This window comes from Ovis canadensis, chromosome 18 (assembly GCF_042477335.2).
Source record: "Ovis canadensis isolate MfBH-ARS-UI-01 breed Bighorn chromosome 18, ARS-UI_OviCan_v2, whole genome shotgun sequence".
Taxonomy (NCBI): domain Eukaryota; kingdom Metazoa; phylum Chordata; class Mammalia; order Artiodactyla; family Bovidae; genus Ovis; species Ovis canadensis.
In genome coordinates, this window is record NC_091262.1 from 25,253,429 (window position 1) to 25,272,184 (window position 18,756).

An 18,756-nucleotide genomic window follows, 5' to 3' on the forward strand; every position below is an offset into this window, starting at 1 on the left:
TATCAGAGCGTAGGTTTCCTTTTTATTAGCAGTCAGAGGGAATAAAAGCCTTTACATGGAAAGGTTCGATAGTATCAGTCATGTCTACATTTGTCTTTGCTACAAAGATGAACCCACATGATGAAAAGAAAGAAAACAGCTATATTTACCTTGCTGGCACTTAACCGCTTCCGATTTGACCAACGCTAAGGATTACGTCCATTGGATGGTGAAAACGGCAAAACAAAAGAGAGAAATGGAGCTGTTAACAACATGATCGTGTTATTATGCTAGTTAGATGGCGCAGACTGCATTCATACAACTGACACCCACATTCTGAGGTTAGAGAAAACACTTAGAACAAGAAGATAGTTAGAAACCTAGGAAAATCACATTTCCATGGTTGTGTTACACCATTTCCTCACCGAATTCAAAAACGAAAAGGAAAGGACACATAACACTGCTCGGTCCTTACAAGACACATTCATGTTTTTATTTGCCTGAAAACACTATAATTTTACCTCTAAAGGCAAAGTGGAAAGGCAGATTTCTCTAACCTGAAATATTCAGAGAGCATTATGAAAATGTTTAAAAAGTTCATGGACAAAGTTAGTTCAAGTTTCTGTAGTCTTAGATACAGGAAAAGAAAAAATCATTCCATTTCCCTCTGTTGAGTAAATCTCAATATTCAAAATAATAGGAAAAACAATGGGAGTCATTCCTGCACAGTTAAGAAAAACAAGCTAATGCAGCAGTGAGGGCGGGAAGGAAAATAATATTCTGAACAGCCAGTAATCTCACCACTGTTCTCTTTTTGATCTTTCATTTGTCGAGCTAAGGCTGCTGAATTTTGTCCATAATTAAAGTTCTCTCCTAACAAAATCCCTCATTACCCCTGTCACCGTCCAGTACTGTGAAGCTCTATTCTGGCTGGTTAACTAGCTAACTGGATAAATTTGGCAGATTATTACTCAATTATGAATCTAATTGAGCAGCTCATAGTAACTATTATGATTAAGGGAAAAAAAATACCTTCAGGCAAATAACCTATCCGCTTTGTCAATACATCTCCCCAATAAATTACCAGAAGAGAAATCATCTTTGGGGGAAGTTCACTTATATTCCGGGGACCAACACCTAGAAATGCTGGTACAGAAATGTCTTGAAAATATTCCTCACTAAAAACACTGCCTCTGGTGACACTGTGAGCTCAGCCACTCGGCATGTGACCCAGAGTTATAGACACTCCAACCTGGGTGTTAAAATCAGTTCTTTTTCTATTTTCCCAACAACATATGGACAAATATTTTCACCCAGAACAAGCACTAAAATTAACCACTATCTTGTAAATACACATGGCTATTTCTAAACAGCCTTTTGAAATATAATTCATTTGATTTTTATATCCCCAAAGACTAAAAAATAGACAAGAAAATTAATGGAAAATGAGTACCAGTGTTTGCTCACTATAATACTAACACTACCTTATATCAAGTGTCTGCTCCATGCTAAGCACTATTTTTGGTCATTGTGATCTTTACAAACCCATAAAATAGATTTTTTCGATCCCTATTTTTACACGTGAGGAACTTGTAGCTGAGAGAGGTTAGGCAATTCTGTGAATCTGATCTGATCACTTAACTTCTCAAAACTAAAGACAGGGGAGTTGAGATTCAAACCCACACAGTCTGATGAGAGAGCCCATGACTAGAACTCTAATCCAACTTTGTCAAGAAAGAGAGACAGAAGGCAGGCCCGTCAGGGCTCCAGCCAGTGTCTCACCTTCTAACTGCACCATGCCCACAGGCCCTGGCCCTGAGGGTCAATTCACAGACATTTCGCACGTGTTAAGGTTTTTATCAGCTTGACTCTAAAGCAATAAAGACTGCCTCAGTGACCACGGGTACAGAACTGAGAATTCAAGCTGAAATCTCTCCATCAGGTTTTAAATTAAAATGGAAATTTATAAACAAATTATTTCCAAGTAATCCCAGTCTCCCCTGTTAGTTATTCCCATTTAAAAAAAAAAAAATATAAGTATATCTTTAAATACTAACTTAAACTCAAGGAAAAGAACAAGTGTTTTCTGATATTGACTCTATCCCAAGAGTCCCTGATATTCATGCTAAATTGAATAGCCACACATGACCCAGGATAAATTATTCCCTGCTCAGCTGTACTCTGAACAAGTATATCAACAGGAAAATTACACTACCAATCAGAACAAATAGAACAAGCATAGTTATTATTATTATTATACTCCATTTTGGTTATATTTTTGTTATTGTTGTTCAGTCGCTAAGTCATGTCCAACCCTTTGCAACCCCACTGGCTACATATACATATACACACACACATCCATATAGTAATATATACATGTGTAATGTATATGTACATATGTATATACATGTATGTACATATACATACAAACACACACACATATAGTAAATATAGTGTGCCCTAGGCCCCCTGCCAAACAAGCAAAGAACAAAGAAAATGAAAAATCATATCAAGTAGGTAATACATACAACCTGACAAGCTCTCAAAAACAGGGGATGGGGGAGTCAAAGGAAAGAAGGACCAGACTGAATGAGAAGTGTCTCTCTTTTCACTAGATGCTCTAAATAGACAGGCTTTGAGATGTTTTCCAAAAACAAACTCAAGCTGCCTTGAGTATTAATTGCTCTGAAATTTGAAATAAGCTTTCACTGAAATGGCTCTCTAAAAACTCCAAATTTCGGCAATATTTCAATATATGTTAAATGCCAGTAGTATTGCTAAATAGGATCCAATACACTACAGAAAAATCCACAAGTGGAATAAGCAGGCTGCTATTATGCAGCTCGCTTCATGAGGTCATTATCCAAATTTACAAACCGCATTTAAATATGTAAGAAATTTTCAGGATATAGCAGATGGCAACTGGGCAACCATGCGGCAAACACAATGCTCATCTACACAGCATGTCATTTTAACCTGGCATCCAGCTCATGGAATCGGTCACCTACTGGGTGCACGGACACCAAATTCAATGGCAATGCCATCAAAACTATGAGAAGCGAAAGGAAATCCCTCCATCATTAGGTTGGATAGAAAAGGATTTATTTTTAACATCAATGTAAGAGATTTTAACATCAAAATATCAGTGCTGTTGAGGCCTCAGGTTTTAACCATGCCACTTCTTCATTAACAAATGGAGAACACGTTCCCAAAGTTATCGTCAAGTAAATGCTCATAAGTAAAGAATTCAAATTAAAAATAACAACTGTGCAGTTGACCCTCTGGCAACTGAAAAGTCACTGCGCGGTTTGTTTGTTTTTTAACTCCTTTGAGCTATCTTCAGTAAGTTCACTAGTAAATCACTCCTGATTTTCATCATGAAAATAAATTACAACCAACAGCAAAGGTGATGTCAAAATGAAGACCATTCTCCACACTGACCCCAGTGACTCAATCCAAGAAATATTATTGGAGGCTTAATTTAAAAACAGGCTTAAGATTTTCATACCAGATTCTATCAAGTTTAAATTTTAACATATCTTAGTCCTTTCTCAAGTAGCCGTTTTTAATTGGCTTTTCAAATATCTTTCAACTAAATTACAGTCACGGATGCTTTCATTCTCATTTTCATTCTTGCAACTGTAACATATAATACCAAAATATAAAATAAGATTATGGTTCATATTCACATACGTGCTCCTAAAAACAGAGCGCCAATTGTATTGTCACGAAATCCAATGCTTTTTTTTTTTCTGATGCTATAGACATCTTTAATAGGTAGTACAATAACTAGAAATTTCCATGTAATTTACCAGAGAATATTAAAATGTGTATCTCCTCAGAAGTACTCTCAATAGAAAATGTGGTAGCTAAAAGAAAAAGTTGAGATGGAAATGATGCATTGATCATCTTAATAACGTACATACAGCATGATGATTAAATCCTAGAAATTATTTTTCATAACTGAATAATGCCTAAGTCATCTAGTACTTAAGAAAATGGTAAATGGAAACAGTAACACTAAGTAAAAGTGGTATTTTGGATGATGTGTTGCAAGTAAACCATAAGCAGTGTATATACTTAATAACAGCAATACATTCACATCCCTAGCCAAAACAGATCATTCCTTAATGGGTTTTTCTTTCCAGATTTCCAAAAGAAAGGCTGTACATTATCACAGTTAGAGAACTTTAAATCTCTATGTAATTTCTCCCCCTACTCAAATAATGACAAAAATGTCAGTCACCTGGTAACCCAATTATCAAAGAAAAATTGCTATGGAGAATTTTAAAAAGAAAAAAAGGGTTAGACTCACGTGTCTCTTGAAATCACACTGTTTTACTACTAGGTTCAAATTTAATACGATCACTCCCATGTCATCCTCTAAACTGTTTGGATCTTCCAATTTTAAGATATGCTCAGTTGTTCTAGAAGCAAAAGGCAACAAATGACATTAGCATTTATTGGGGTAGTATTTTTTGCCTGAGAATATATCAGGTCCTTATGATAAAAATCTACTTCTAAATAGGTCTAAGACATATGTTAAAGAACACACCAAATTCAGTGAAAATAAACCAATTTTTCAGGGTCAAGAAACGCACTGCCTAATTCAACAGATGCTCAACTGATTCTTCTCCCCTATTGCCCAAAGATAATGTAAATACTTGCTTTAATTTTAAGGTAAGTAGGTTAATGAACCTGAATATTAACAAATATAAGTACAAAATTCACCCTTTTAAATTATGTTCACACCTTTTAAATTATGTTATGGAAGATGTAATGTCAGACCAATATATATTTGGGAGCTAAAAAGCAAAAATAATAGAAAAGCTCACATTTTACAGCACTCTTCCATTTATTCAGATTTTTCATTTTATTATCTTGAGTTACCTCTAAAATTCACTAATCACAATTAGATGGTAAAATTACAATACCTGTTAAGCTCAAGATCGCTCAAAATGACAAATGCAGAACCCATGAAATCAGATATAGTTAAATCTCGATCATATACCTACAAAGAGAAGGGGGGCCAGTAATGCATTAATATGCTAAACAAATTGAGTATATCACAGTATGCATATATGCAGTAGACTGGGAATTTTGAGTTCAGTCTTCTAGATCTAAAAATAATTTGCACAATATAGTTAAAGAAGAATTTAGCCAAGCTGGTGAAGAGAACAAAATTATTCAAACCTGTCCATTTGGCTTACTATGGCCAAAATAACAGAAAATACTTTTAAGGCAGTATTCATATGCATTAAGACATTATGCACAATGGACCACTCTCTGTAGTTTAAATGGTCTCTCATTAAAATTTAGTATTTTCCACTGTGGGCACCTCTGCCAATTAAATAGAAATTTGCAAATATTCTACAGCAGTCCCATCCTGGGCTCAACTCATGCAGTTTTAACCCAGATGTTAGAGCAATTGATGCTTATAACCGGTAGCTTAAAGCTCTATTAAGTATAAAGTTATTCCTAACGAGAAAGGCTTTAGTACTTGTCACCACTGCACTGGCAGTAATAATTCTTCCACATTCAGTAAGTTTAAATACAATCAATGGGGATATTATTTTCACTCTGACTGATCTGAGAATAACATACAGTTTTGAACCAAGGGTATAAAGAATTCCTTCTACGCATATTTTTTAACCCAGGGCTTAGGAATTATACAAGAATGAATTTGGGGAAGGTGACTTTTAAGAAGGCAAAGATGTCTGAGAAATGAATATTTTTTAATAAAAGAGGAGGCCTGAACGTCATCTGGGATTACCTTCACACGCAGCTTTTGATCAAGGCTTTGTATTGGCAACACGACTATCTCGTCCCAAACTGGGTTCAAGTTCTTATATATGACTTTACTTTTGTACAGGGTCTTCCCATTCAGCTTAAACTTCACATAAGGGTCACTCGTGCCTTTAACAGAAAAAGAGAGCAGGACCGGTTTAAAAAATACAGAAAGCCTAGGATCTCCTTTAAGTGAGGATTCTTCCCACACTCCAGACTCAAAGCGTCTCACCGAGCACACCCCGAACAAACGTCTCCCTGCGCAGAGACTGAGGGCTGAGAGTGGAGAGAAACGAAACAATTTGGGGAAAATGCTGATTCTTCTTTGCCTTTTGTGATTGAATACAAATGGGGTCCTTGAACTTTCTCTGTGTGGTTTCATTGTGGGAATGTCGTCACTCTCCTACCCACAAAAAGTTCAAGACGTAAAATCCACCGGCACCAGCCACCAACGTCAGGGATCCTGGAGAGAAGCCCACCCCTCCCAAGGGTGGCCGTGAGTCAGAGAGAAGGGAAAGAAACTGTTTTCAAACATTTGGCCAGATGGCTGACTCGAGAGAACCCTGTACTTTAGAACATAATCATAATAAATAAATCAATCTCTGGACCCATCGGCTCAAAAGATGAGGCCAAGGGACGCACACTGGAACAGGGGCCACAGAGATTAAACCGACAAAGTGCCCATTCTTTGCCACCCCCACACCTGCAGCAACGCAGAGAACACTGGTTCCCCCAGGCCAGCTGGACGCCCCCTCAGCCAGGCGCTCAGCAGGCCGGGGCTGACACCCTGACCTGCGGCCTCCTCCCGGGGAGCTTTGAAACAGACGCCAAGAGGAATGAATAATGTGCCGCCAGAGCCACAGTGTCCAGAGCAGAAAGAGGGACCGATGACGGACCCTCCTCCACACTCCTGAGATCAACCGAGAAAAAAACAATGCCCATAAACAGAATACCAGGATTATGTGCTATGCATGTGTGTTACACACGTGCAACTGTACCAGCATACGCAGGGCAGAGAACATCCTTGTTGCATCCTGGGACATCCTTGTGAACTACTGGTCAGTGAATGAGGAAGAAAGGAGGCAAGAATGAATGAATGAATAACCCACAGGGCAAAAATGAAGGCCAGCTGATCATGCTACAAAGAAAGAAAAAAAATTCTAATTTTGGGAGGTATGCTGGTATAATTCATTGTGAACCAGACTCTGAATAAGTCTGAGCTCAGAGCCCAATGGTCTGTTTTGTTCACTGACACATTCCAGGTGTCTTGGACAATGCCCAACAGAGGCCTCCACAGATTTATTGATGTGTGTTCTTGATATTAAAGTCAAGCTGATAGAGTTTTGATTTTTTACATCAAAAATTAATTAGGCTACTCTGTCACAAATATTTCAAACTCCTTAATATCCACCATGAATCATTCCAATCCTGGTTTGTTTGTTTTTGTTTTTTTTTTCAGCTCTTTCTGAGGTTTCTGCGGGATGGAAAACTCCTGATCACAAATGCAATCCTTATCCTGAAGATTTTAACTGGCAGTCACGTCACTCGAGGGTAAGATAACACACGCTGATTAAAAGTCCTAATAGAGGAACCAAGGTCCCCGAGTGTCAACTCAGCCATTCCAGGATGGCAAGGCTACTAACTTTAAAACAAAGAAATCCAACAACAAACAGACACGGATGTATATTCAACTCCTACAGTTTAAGTCTGGCAACAAAGGCGCAGAAACCCAGCAGTCTTTATTTTGCCTTTTTAATTTTTCAATTTATTTTGTGAACTGGAGGAAGGCGGCTTTACAATGACGTGTTGGTTTCTGCCACACAACTCGAATCAGTCGTCACTATATAGACGAGCCTCCCCACCTCCCCAGGTCCTCACAGAGCACAGAGCTGGGCTCCCTGGACTATACAACAGCCTCCCCTAGCTATCTATCACACACGATCGTGTCCATATGTCAATGCGACTTTCCCAAGAACCCAGCAGTACTTCTTTCAAACCTGGACACTCATGCACGCAGGTCTGAGCAGGAGAGCAGAAACGAAGGCATTCCCCGCCATTCAGGGGCAGAGCCACTGGTGAGTGAGTAATCCGTCCCACCTCCCTCCCTTTTACAGTACAAGAGAACACCTCTGGCAAGTCAGATTTTAACAATCATTCTGATATATATATAGATAAAAAAAAGGGGGGGGGACTCTAATAAAAAGAGGCCTTTAATTAAATGAAATTGCCACTCTGGGATCAGGCCTTCATGCCTGTCAGCGTGCTCTCAAAATAAACATCTCACAAGCCGGCCTCGGTGGTGTCACTTTCTCAGAGGCAAAGCACGCTGGGTAATCCCCAGGCATCTTGACAGCTACATAATGTTCAAACTGTTTCACGGGTGAATGGCGGCAGCGCGAAAGAAAATATTAATGTCTGGAATTAATAGAAAAAAAGGGACCGGGGTTTACACAGCCAAACAAGGAACCAGGGTGTCAAGTGAGTGCAGAGTTAATTGTTAGGGAAAATTTGAGAAACGGGGGGGTTGGGGGCTTGGGGGGCACGTCGTGGTTTTTCTCTCAGCGCCTAAGTGCCTCACTGTCAGGCAAGTGACATCTTAACTAGGCCGGTTCTGAAAAGGGGTCGCCGCTCAGGAATGCAAGGCCCAGATGATACAAATGGTGAGATGACACCTGAATGGGTGGACTTTAACCCTCCCCCTCCAACGGGGTGCTTCATAAACAATGTGGCTCTCGGGAATAAAGAGGTGCTGTGGAGCTTTAGAAGGAGAATGAAACCAGGAGGCCTGAGACGAGGCGCCCACTCTGGGTTACCACCCACTCCGCCACGCAGACGCCACGGAATCACACAGCCTCGGCTTTAGACCACGCGAGCGTTTAAGCATCCGTGGCCGGGGTTTCCCGCTCCCCTGCCAAACATGCTGCGGTGTTCTGCGTGTGCTCAGACAGGGTGAGCCTCCAGAAACGCTGCACCGATCCACGCTCCGACAACAGCGCAGGGCAGTCCCTATTTCTGCTCACGACACCCCGATGGGCACAGCTCTGTGGGCCCAGTACCTGCCGGGCCGCTACCATCACTCACGGGCCGCGAACACAGGTCACCTCGGACCACAGCCCACTGCTGGGTACCAAGGGGGACTGCAAGGGAAAATCCATCCAAAGCCTTTTCTTCTTCTGCACCTGGCGGACAGCAGACGCGCGGCATATATAACACCAGGCCCAAGAGGTAAGTGTCAAAAGAGAACAGAGCTTGGGGGTTCAATGCTCGCTCACAGCGCTAACTGCAGTATCAGCGGAGGCTGAAATAAAGGAGGTGGGAATTGAAACATGGGTGGATCTGGCCACGCAGAGAAGGACCAAGGCCATTTCGGCTGGAGGGATTGGCACTGCAAGGGGAAAGAGACCGTCAATTAAGAAATGCCTGAAGTTGTGTGGTGTCCAGCAAGCATTTTATTTCATGCCAAAAGTTAAGGGAAAAAATGTTTAATGAGAAAATTTTAAAAATCCGGTTTTGAATCAGAGACTAAAATACCTTAAAATCACAAAATAAAAAGTTATGGTTTTGCTCTGTAAGAAATAAAGGGTGGTTTTGTTTTTCTTGTTCTTTTTTATATAAAAATGTCTAAAAAGTGTAGTACACACATATGATTCTGAAAGGTATGAAACAAAAACTCTCCACCCTCTTAATCTTTCCTCATTCCCATTTCTCTAATGTACCCGTTTCTAGAATGTTTTACAGGAAAAAATACAAGAGTTGTTTTTAACTTGAATGTAATCATATTAGATGCACTAATTTCACAATTAAAGTACCTTGAAGCTCTGTTCATATCAACAATGCAGATTTCTCAGTTTTTTAACTCTTACCAACTGCATACATTTTCACTGTGTTGTTTTATCTTAATTTATGCAATTAGTTATCAAATAATGAACCTTTATTTCATTGGCAATTTTTTTTACTAGCACAAACAATACTACAAGCATCCATGTATGTCTATCTTGGAGTTCACATATGATTATATTTTTTAAAGATGCAGGACAAATGAATATGTGTCTTTTCTGGTTCTGACAACCACAGTCAAATTATCCAAAACCTGTCAAAATTTACACTTCCACTAAAAGTATATGTTTTGTAATTTTTTCTTTACATGCTAACCAATATTTGATGTCATAAACCTTTACTTTGAACTAATGGCAGGTAAAAAAAAACAGTATCTTTATTTTGCTCTATCATTAACATTTTCAGTGAAGTTTAGGACCTTTCATATTTTCATGATCTACATTTGTCTTTCTTTGTCAGGGAAATTCTCACTGATATCATTTGCCCATTTTTCTATGAGCTCGTGATTTTGTCTTCTGCTTATGGATTTGAATGAGCCCTTAATTACGGAAAGCAGCCACTGGCTGTAAATCTTGTCATACTTTGTTTAAACTTACATTATTTCTTATAATAAGTTATTTTCATTTTTTATTTTAGGCAAATTTACCAGTTTTATTTATGACATTGTCATTTAACATTCTGTTTAGGAGAAGTTTTCTCACTGAAGGATTTTAAATTAGTTCAGCCATGTTTCTTCCCACTGATTTTTGTAGTTTTTCATTTTTTACACTTAAGTCTTTGTTCCAGCTGGAATTATTTTAGTGCGAGAGGGAAGGAAATTCAGGTTTACTTATAAGCAGGGGAGCAGAATGATCAGAGCCAAGCTTTAGAAATATAAATCTGGCAGCAGCTTATAATTTAGAAGGAAGAAGAAACAGGCAAAATCAAAGGAACCTGGTAGCTGAGATACTATAGCACCGGGGAGTTGGATAGAAAGCTATACCCAGACCCTAAGAAGCACCAATGCGAGGTTTCACAAAGCATGATTCATGGAGCACTCATATTTCACGATGCTCCACAGACCAAAAGGGTCTTGTCATCGGAACCACTGGGGAAAGCTGTTTACTCTTCCCTTACTTGGAACTTCCTATGTAGAGTAAAACATTAAACTGCGAAAGCCCAAGAAGTGCATTAATGACAAACAAAAGCAAACAATAAAAACAGTCTGGGACGTCCCTGGTGGTCCAGTGGTTAAGAATCCACATTCCAATGTAGAAGACAAGGGTTTGATTCCTGGTCCAGGAACTAAGACCCCACATGCTGCAGGGCAACTAAGCCCGTGTACCATTAAATACTGAGTCTGTGCACCACTCGGGAGAAACCCATCCGTAGCAGCCAAGAGCCCACAAAGGGCAGTGAAAGACTCCTCATACCACAACCAACACACAGCACAGCCAAGTTAAAGACACATAAATAAATTAAAATGTATAAGAAAAAACACAGGGTTCAACTTTTCGACTCTGTATTTCATAAAATTATTTAAATATAGAAAGCATTTTACTTGGTCACCTGAACACATAATATTAAACTCCTCCAAATCAAAGTTCTGGAAGGTAGGATGTATGCCCAGAGTTATCTAATATGCACAGTAGTTGAATTTGATGAAGATGTGAATAAATGAATGAATAAAGTAAGATGGGCATGGTGGGTTACATTCCCAGACCTTCCTTTTAATAACCATATAACCTTACGCATTGTGATTTCCTTAGGCCTTACTATCTTCACCTGTAGAAGGAAGGAGCTGTCTGAATACTTCTGTCAGGGGGTCCTAAGAGTTCAGTTCCAAGTCAACAATTATTTACTAAGTCGTTAGGGAACTTTAGATACGTATAGATAAATTCACACTGCATAAACAGTATTTGGACACATATCAAAAGCATACATTCAACATTTTTTCTATCCTCTGGCTTCAGAGTAATAAGTGACTATTATTTTATTTATGCATATACGCTTAGACTCTTTTCAATTCATACACTTATTTAGAATTCTCTTCTTGCCAGAAGGCAAAAAAAAAAAAAAAAAGTAAATCTGAGCTGTTTTTATAAGGGATCCATAAGTTCTAACTTTCTCTGAGGCTGGCCAAATAAAAAACAGACCTGATTTGGAGAGAACAACCGAGCGATGATTTCTGAACAGCGGCTGCTGCCCTCTAGCAGTTACACTGAGATTTCCAGGTTAAACTGTGTCCAACTGCAGCTGGAGTTTTCAATCGGAGCATAGTTGCTTTACAATGTCGTATTTAGTCTCCGCTGTACAGCAAAGTGAATCGCCCATCCTTGGGTGTGTGTGTGTGTGTACATGCATGTGTGTGTACCCTTTCTTTCTGGATTTCAGAGCATTGATAGAGTTCCCTGTACTATGCAGTAGGTTCTTACTAGCTAACTATTTTATCCATGAGATCAGCAGTGTCTACGTGTCAATCCTCATCTCCCAATTCATCCTACTTACCCCCCTCCCCTTGGTATCTATGTTTGTTCTCTATGTCTGCATCTCTGTTTCTGCTTTGCAAATAAGACCATATATACTATTTTTCTAGATTTCACTTATATGCATGAATATACATTTGCTTTTCTCTGACTGACTTCACTCTGTATGACATTTCAACTGTAAATTCCTTAACGGGCGCCTCCAGAGACCATTACAAGCTTTATGGAAATTCAAAGGCCACTCTTCCTGAGTCCCATGGGACAGAAGAAAAAACTTTCCCTTAGTTCAGTTCAGTTCAGTTGCTCAGTCATGTCCGACTCTTTGCGACCCCATGAATCGCAGCACACCAGGCCTCCCTGTCCATCACCAACTCACCAACTCCCGCAGTTCACTCAGACTCACGTCCATCGAGTCAGTGATGCCACCCAGCCATCTCATCCTGGGTCATCCCCTTCTCCTCCTGCCCCCAATCCCTCCCAGCATCAGAGTCTTTTCCAATGAGTCAACTCTTCACGTGAGGTAGACAAAGTACTGGAGCTTCAGCTTTAGCATCTTTCCCTCCAAAGAAATCCCAGGGCTGATTTCCTTCAAAATGGACTGGTTGGATTTCCTTGCAGTTCAAGGGACTCTCAAGAGTCTTCTCCAACACCACAGTTCAAAAGCATCAATTCTTTGGCACTCAGCCTTCTTCACAGTCCAACTCTCACATCCATACATGACTACTGGAAAAACCATAGCCTTGACTAGACGGACCTTAGTCAGCAAAGTAATGTCTCTGCTTTTGAATATGCTATCTAGGTTGGTCATAACTTTTCTTCCAAGGAGTAAGCGTCTTTTAATTTCATGGCTGCAGTCACGATCTGCAGTGATTTTGAAGCCCCCAAAAATAAAGTCTGACACTGTTTCCACTGTTTCCCCATCTATTTCCCATGAAATAGATGGGACCGGATGCCATGATCTTCGTTTTCTGAATGTTGAGCTTTAAGCCAACTTTTTCACTCTCTACTTTCACTTTTATCAAGAGGCTTTTTAGTTCCTCTTCACTTTCTGCCATAAGGGTGGTGTCATCTGCATATCTGAGGTTATTAATATTTCTCCCAGCAATCTTGATGCCAGCTTGTGTTTCTTCCAGTCCAGCGTTTCTCATGATGTACTCTGCATATAAGTTAAATAAGCAGGGTGACAATATACAGCCTTGACGTACTCCTTTTCCTATTTGGAACCAGTCTGTTGTTCCATGTCCAGTTCTAACTGTTGCTTCCTGACCTGCATACAGATTTCTCAAGAGGCAGGTCAGGTGGTCTGGTATTCCCATCTCTTGAAGAATTTTCCACAGTTTATTGTGATCCACACAGTCAAAGGCTTTGGTATTGTCAATAAAGCAGAAATAGATGTTTTTTCTGGAACTCTCTTGCTTTTTCCATGATCCAGCAGATGTTGGCAATCTCTGGTTCCCCTGCCTTTTCTAAAACCAGCTTGAACATCAGGAAGTTCACAGTTCACGTATTGCTAAAGCCTGGCTTGGAGAATTTTGAGCATAATCATAAGGGATAATCATACGGGATTTGATTTAGGTCATACCTGAATGGTCTAGAGGTTTTCCCCATTTTCTTCAATTTAAGTCTGAATTTGGTAATAAGGAGTTCATGATCTGAGCCATAGTCAGCTCCTGGTCTTATTTTTGTTGACTGTATAGAGCTTCTCCATCTTTGGCTGCAAAGAATATAATCAATCTGATTTCAGTGTTGACCATGTGAGATGAGTGAAATTGTGCAGTAGTTTGAGCATTCTTTGGCATTGCCTTTCTTTGGGATTGGAATGAAAACTGACCTTTTCCAGTCCTGTGGCCACTGCTGAGTTTTCCAAATTTGCTGGCATATTGAGTGCAGCACTTTCACAGCATCATCTTTCAGGATTTGAAACAGCTCCACTGGAATTCCATCACCTCCACTAGCTTTGTTCGTAGTGATGCTTTCTAAGGCACACTTGACTTCACATTCCAGAATGTTTGGCTCTAGATGAGTGATCACACCACTGTGATTATCTTGGTCATGAAGATCTTTTTTGTACAGTTCTTCCGTGTATTCTTGCCACCTCTTCTTAATATCTTCTGCTTCTGTTAGGTCCAGACCATTTCTGTCCTTTATCAAGCCCATCTTTGCATGAAATGTTCCCTGGATATCTCTAATTTTCTTGAAAAGATCTCTAGTCTTTCCCGTTCTGTTGTTTTCCTCTATTTCTTTGTATTGATAGCTGAAGAAGGCTTTCTTAGCTCTTCTTGCTATTCTTTGGAACTCTGTATTCAGATGCTTATATCTTTCCTTTTCTCCTTTGCTTTTCACTTCTCTTCTTTTCACAGCTATTTGCAAGGCCTCCCCAGACAGTCATTTTGCTTTTTTGCATTTCTTTCCCATGGGGATGGTCTTGATCCCTGTCTCCTGTACAATGTCATGAACCTCATTCCATAGTTCATCAGGCACTCTATCTATCATATCTAGGCCCTTAAATCTATTTCTCACTTCTACTGTATAATCATAAGGGATTTGAGTTAGGTCATACCTGAATGGTCTAGAGGTTTTCCCCATTTTCTTCAATTTAAGTCTGAATTTGGTAATAAGGAGTTCATGATCTGAGTCATAGTCAACTCCTGGTCTTATTTTTGTTGACTGTATAGAGCTTCTCCATCTTTGGCTGCAAAGAATATAATCAATCTGATTTTGGTGTCGACCATCTGGTGATGTCCATGTGTAGAGTCTTCTCTTGTATTGTTGGAAGAGAGTGTTTGCTATGACCAGTGCATTTTCTTGGCAAAACTCTATTAGTCTTTGCCCTGCTTCATTCCGCATTCCAAGGCCAAATTTGCCTGTTACTCCAGGTGTTTCTTGACTTCCTACTTTTGCATTCCAGTCCCCTATAATGAAAAGGACATCTTTTGGGGGTGTTAGTTCTAAAAGGTCTTGTAGGTCTTCATAGAACCGTTCAACTTCAGCTTCTTCAACGTTACTGGTTGGGGCATAGACTTGGATAACTGTGATATTGAATGGTTTCCCTTAGTAGAGCACAGTCTACTTTTCTTATAAGAGAAGTAGATTCAAGTCTAGCAGCCAGGTTCAAGCAATAGATTCAGGTCCAGGAGAATTTCAAACCACGCTGCATCCACTAAAATCGGATGAAGGGAACATGTATTCCCAGGATTGCTTTAGCCCCTCCTTCTGCACGTGGTGGCCACATGCTTCTTTTCTTTTGGTACCCACCTCAGAAGAACAGGCTCCTCTTGGACCATCTAAGGGCCTTGCTGGCCACGTTTTCTCCTGGTTGAACTATTCCTGGGCTTTTCTCCCAGGGTGACTGACGTCCCTCCTCTTGGGGAGCCCAGCACGTCTAACAGCCTGATGACATTTTGGTCAAGGCTTGTCCACTGCTGGACCCTGGGATATCACTTACCAGAGTCACCAAATTCCGTTTTTTGAAAGACCATCCAGCGGCCAACTTGCAGTGAGATCAAGGATCACAATTCACCAATGTTACCAAAACTGGCTTAGTTTAACTGTTTATAAAGTTTTACCAAAACTGCTATTTTTCACTATTTATAAAGTTTGTATGGAATAAATAATGGGAATTAAGAGAACTGTGGAAAGTGAGCGCCTCTTGGGGCCTTCCAATCCTCCCCCTCTACCAGGGGCCCCCAACTTCCTTCAGCTGACTCACCCCACCCCAGGACTCCTCTGCTTTCCCTACTCTCTGCCCCTCCCCAGCTGTTACCTCTAACAATCTCTCTCTTTCTGTCTTTAGTCATCCCTTTTCTGGGATCTGCAGTGTAAGCTGGGTCACTTCTGTTCCTTTTTATCATTTTTTTTGACCTGAGACAAATTCAATATTATTTAAGATGTTGTTTTGGTTTTGTCTTCATAGCCAATTAACTAATATGACCCAGAGACGTTCAAAAGTTGTTTTTAAAGGTTTTCAACCAATAACTTTATATACTAAATCTTATAAACAGATGAACAAGAAACACTGTTGATATGCTGACAAAGTCAGTAAATGTGCCATTTGGTAAATGGATTACTGAACAGGTTGGCCCTTGTGAAGTGATCACTGGAATAGGTGCCTGCACCCCGCTTCTTGATCCAGTGATCAGAAGCACGCAGGGGTATAAACTTCTGCTTAAAGACAACGTGCACAGCTGTCCCTGTAACACCAAAAGAGGGGGAACCCAGGTAAAAGATAGAAGAAGGCATGACCACAGAGAAAACAGGAGAGAAAAGCCAGAATATATCAATGTGAACAGAACATAAAGCATGCAAGGACAAAAGGAAGTAAGAGTAAGCCGAAAGGCAATCAGTATAGCTGTCTGTCTCTGGCCAAGCCTCCCAGATCTCTGTGTACATCAGCTCTCAGTGTTTCAGAAACCCATGCTAACAAAGCATATTGCAGCTCTTGATGCCTTAATAGTCTTCTTTTTATTAATAAAAATACTTAAAATGTCCCCAGCTCACAATACCGTTTAAGCATAATTTTAAGTCTAATGAAATGGACACCACCCTTTACAGAAAGGGGACAACACTGCTGAAGTTTAGTATAATAACGTAGGGGTGATCTCACTGAATCCTCCAAAAGCTGTGAAATAAACACCATTTATGTTGCCGTTTTAAGGATGAGGATGGTGAGTAAGTTGCTCGACCCAAGCCCTAGTCCCAGGCCCATCTCATTCTAACTTTTTGTTTTAGTCACTCGGGTGTGTCTGACTCTTTGTGACCCCCATGGATAAACCCAGCCAGGCTCCTCTGTCCATGGACTTCTCCAGGCAAGAATACTGGAGTGGGTCACCATTCCCTTCTCCAGGTACCCATTTCCTTCCCAAACCAGGGATCGAACCCAGGTATCCTGCATTGCAGGCGGATTCTTTGTCATCCGAGTCACCAGAAAAGCCCTTACTTAAGTGCAGCCATACTTAATCCCCAAGCATAACCTCTGAAATTCTGACACTCCTTCCATCAAGAACCAGGGCGCCTGCCCCTCCCCATCACCTGGGCAACCACTTTAACCAATGCAGGGAAGTGAAAGTAACACCATGTTCCTTGCAAGGCTTTCGCTGTAACAGGTGACACGGTGGCCACTCCATACACGGGAACTTCACGCCTAGAGCCCTGCACTGTGACCTAAGAAGGGTGAAGATTCTGAGAGCATTGGGCTGTGAGGAAGCCAGGCCTCGTGTATAACAGCCCTCCTCTTCCAAGCATACACCTCAGGCCCCCAACATCCATGTGAACAGGCCTTTGAGTCCTTGGACAATGAAGTCCCCACAGTTAAGTCACACCCTAAATCTCAAGTTTCCCAGGTGAGACCCCAGAGCATGTGCAGCAAAGCCAAGCCACCCCTGTGGTGCTTCACGCAAATCCATTCACCAGTCCTGGGCTGCTGAGATTGCAGGAAATTTGTTAGACATTGACAGTCTCTGGAATGATGCCCCTCACCATCAGCCATCATGCTCCCCACCTCACATGCAGCATGCTAGAAAAACCCAAGGTGTGATGGCGTGATGGAATTAGCTGCCCAGCCCTGTAGCCGACATCCAAATCAAACCACAAGGGAAATCACAAACATGTGGAGAGGCACCCTCTGTGGACTTCAGCCTCCGTGCAAACCATGCACACACCCTCCAGCAGAACTCACCATAGCAACATCAGAACCCAACGAAGGAAGTAAAAAGAACTACTCAAAACATAGCATGCCCATATTACATCAGCATGGAAATGAAAAAGATTCAAACAGTCCTTATAGAGAAATCCCATTCAACCAAACAGAAGGCATGGGATGTTCAAGTCAATGGTTTTGGATGGGGAGGTGAAAAGGCTGTTTGTTACAAGCAGTGGACATGGGAAGCAGGCCTGTCTTGCTCCAGGGCCCTTCACAGAAATGGAAAAGGAATCCCACTGAAGGGACAGGTAACTAACTCTCCAAAGCAGGGGAGGACGGGCGCTTTCTGATCAACCAGTGAGAATACAGTTGTTGTTTAGTCGCTAAGTCATGTCCGACTCTTTGCGACCCCATGGGCGGTAGCCCGCCAGGCTGCTCTGTCCATATTTCCCAGGTAAGAAGAGTGGAGTGGGTTGCCGTTTCCTTCGGCAGGGAACCTTCCCGAGCCAGGGATCAAACCCACATCTTCTGAATTGGTAAAGCGGATTCTTCACCACTGAGCCACCTGGGAAGCCCGTGAGGATACAGCGTCAGCAAGAAAAACCTCCAGAGGAAAGAGCTTAGTTGTGAGAATCCCTGAAGGGCTATGGTGGGGAGGGCTTCCTGGTGGTAAAACCCCACCTGCCAATGCAGGAGACATGAGAGATGCAGGTTCAATCCCTGGGTCAGGAAGACCCCCTGGAGGAGGGCACGGCAACCCACTCCAGTCTTCTTGCCTGGAGAATGCCACGGACAGAGGAGCCTGGCAGGCTACAGTCCATGGCGTCGCAAAGAGCTGGACGCGACTGAGCGACTAACACACACTAGCGGCAGTGGGGACAAAGACGGCCGACCGATGCCGGCCTGTATCTTAGCGGAAAGAGGGGAAAGCGAAGTCCGTCCCTGCTGAGATCCTGGCAGGCTACCGAAACCCACCAAGTGGAGGAAATGTAACTGCTCTTTCAGGATGGGCGCTTGCATCATTCAGGTTTCAAGTTTGCTGCTGAGTGT

General features: G+C 41.3%; 1 protein-coding gene across 23 annotated transcripts in view; it reads right to left on the minus strand.

Annotated features, from left to right (window-relative positions):
• Positions 1-18,756, minus strand: part of MCTP2 (multiple C2 and transmembrane domain containing 2) — a 270,449-nt gene that overhangs the window by 151,442 nt on the left and 100,251 nt on the right. For 21 of the 23 annotated variants that reach the window (XR_011250196.1, XR_011250197.1, XR_011250198.1 and 18 more), the window contains 4 exons: positions 5,753-5,895; positions 4,914-4,990; positions 4,295-4,406; positions 150-185 (listed from right to left, as the gene is read on the minus strand). Coding sequence is in view for 16 of the 23 variants with exons in the window: in XM_069558918.1 (XP_069415019.1) it covers positions 150-185; positions 4,295-4,406; positions 4,914-4,990; positions 5,753-5,895 (368 nt within the window). In the remaining 7 variants the exon portion in view is untranslated. The remainder of the gene's footprint in view (positions 1-149; positions 186-4,294; positions 4,407-4,913; positions 4,991-5,752; positions 5,896-18,756) is intronic. The other 2 variants (XM_069558923.1, XM_069558928.1) reach the window with 1 other exon arrangement.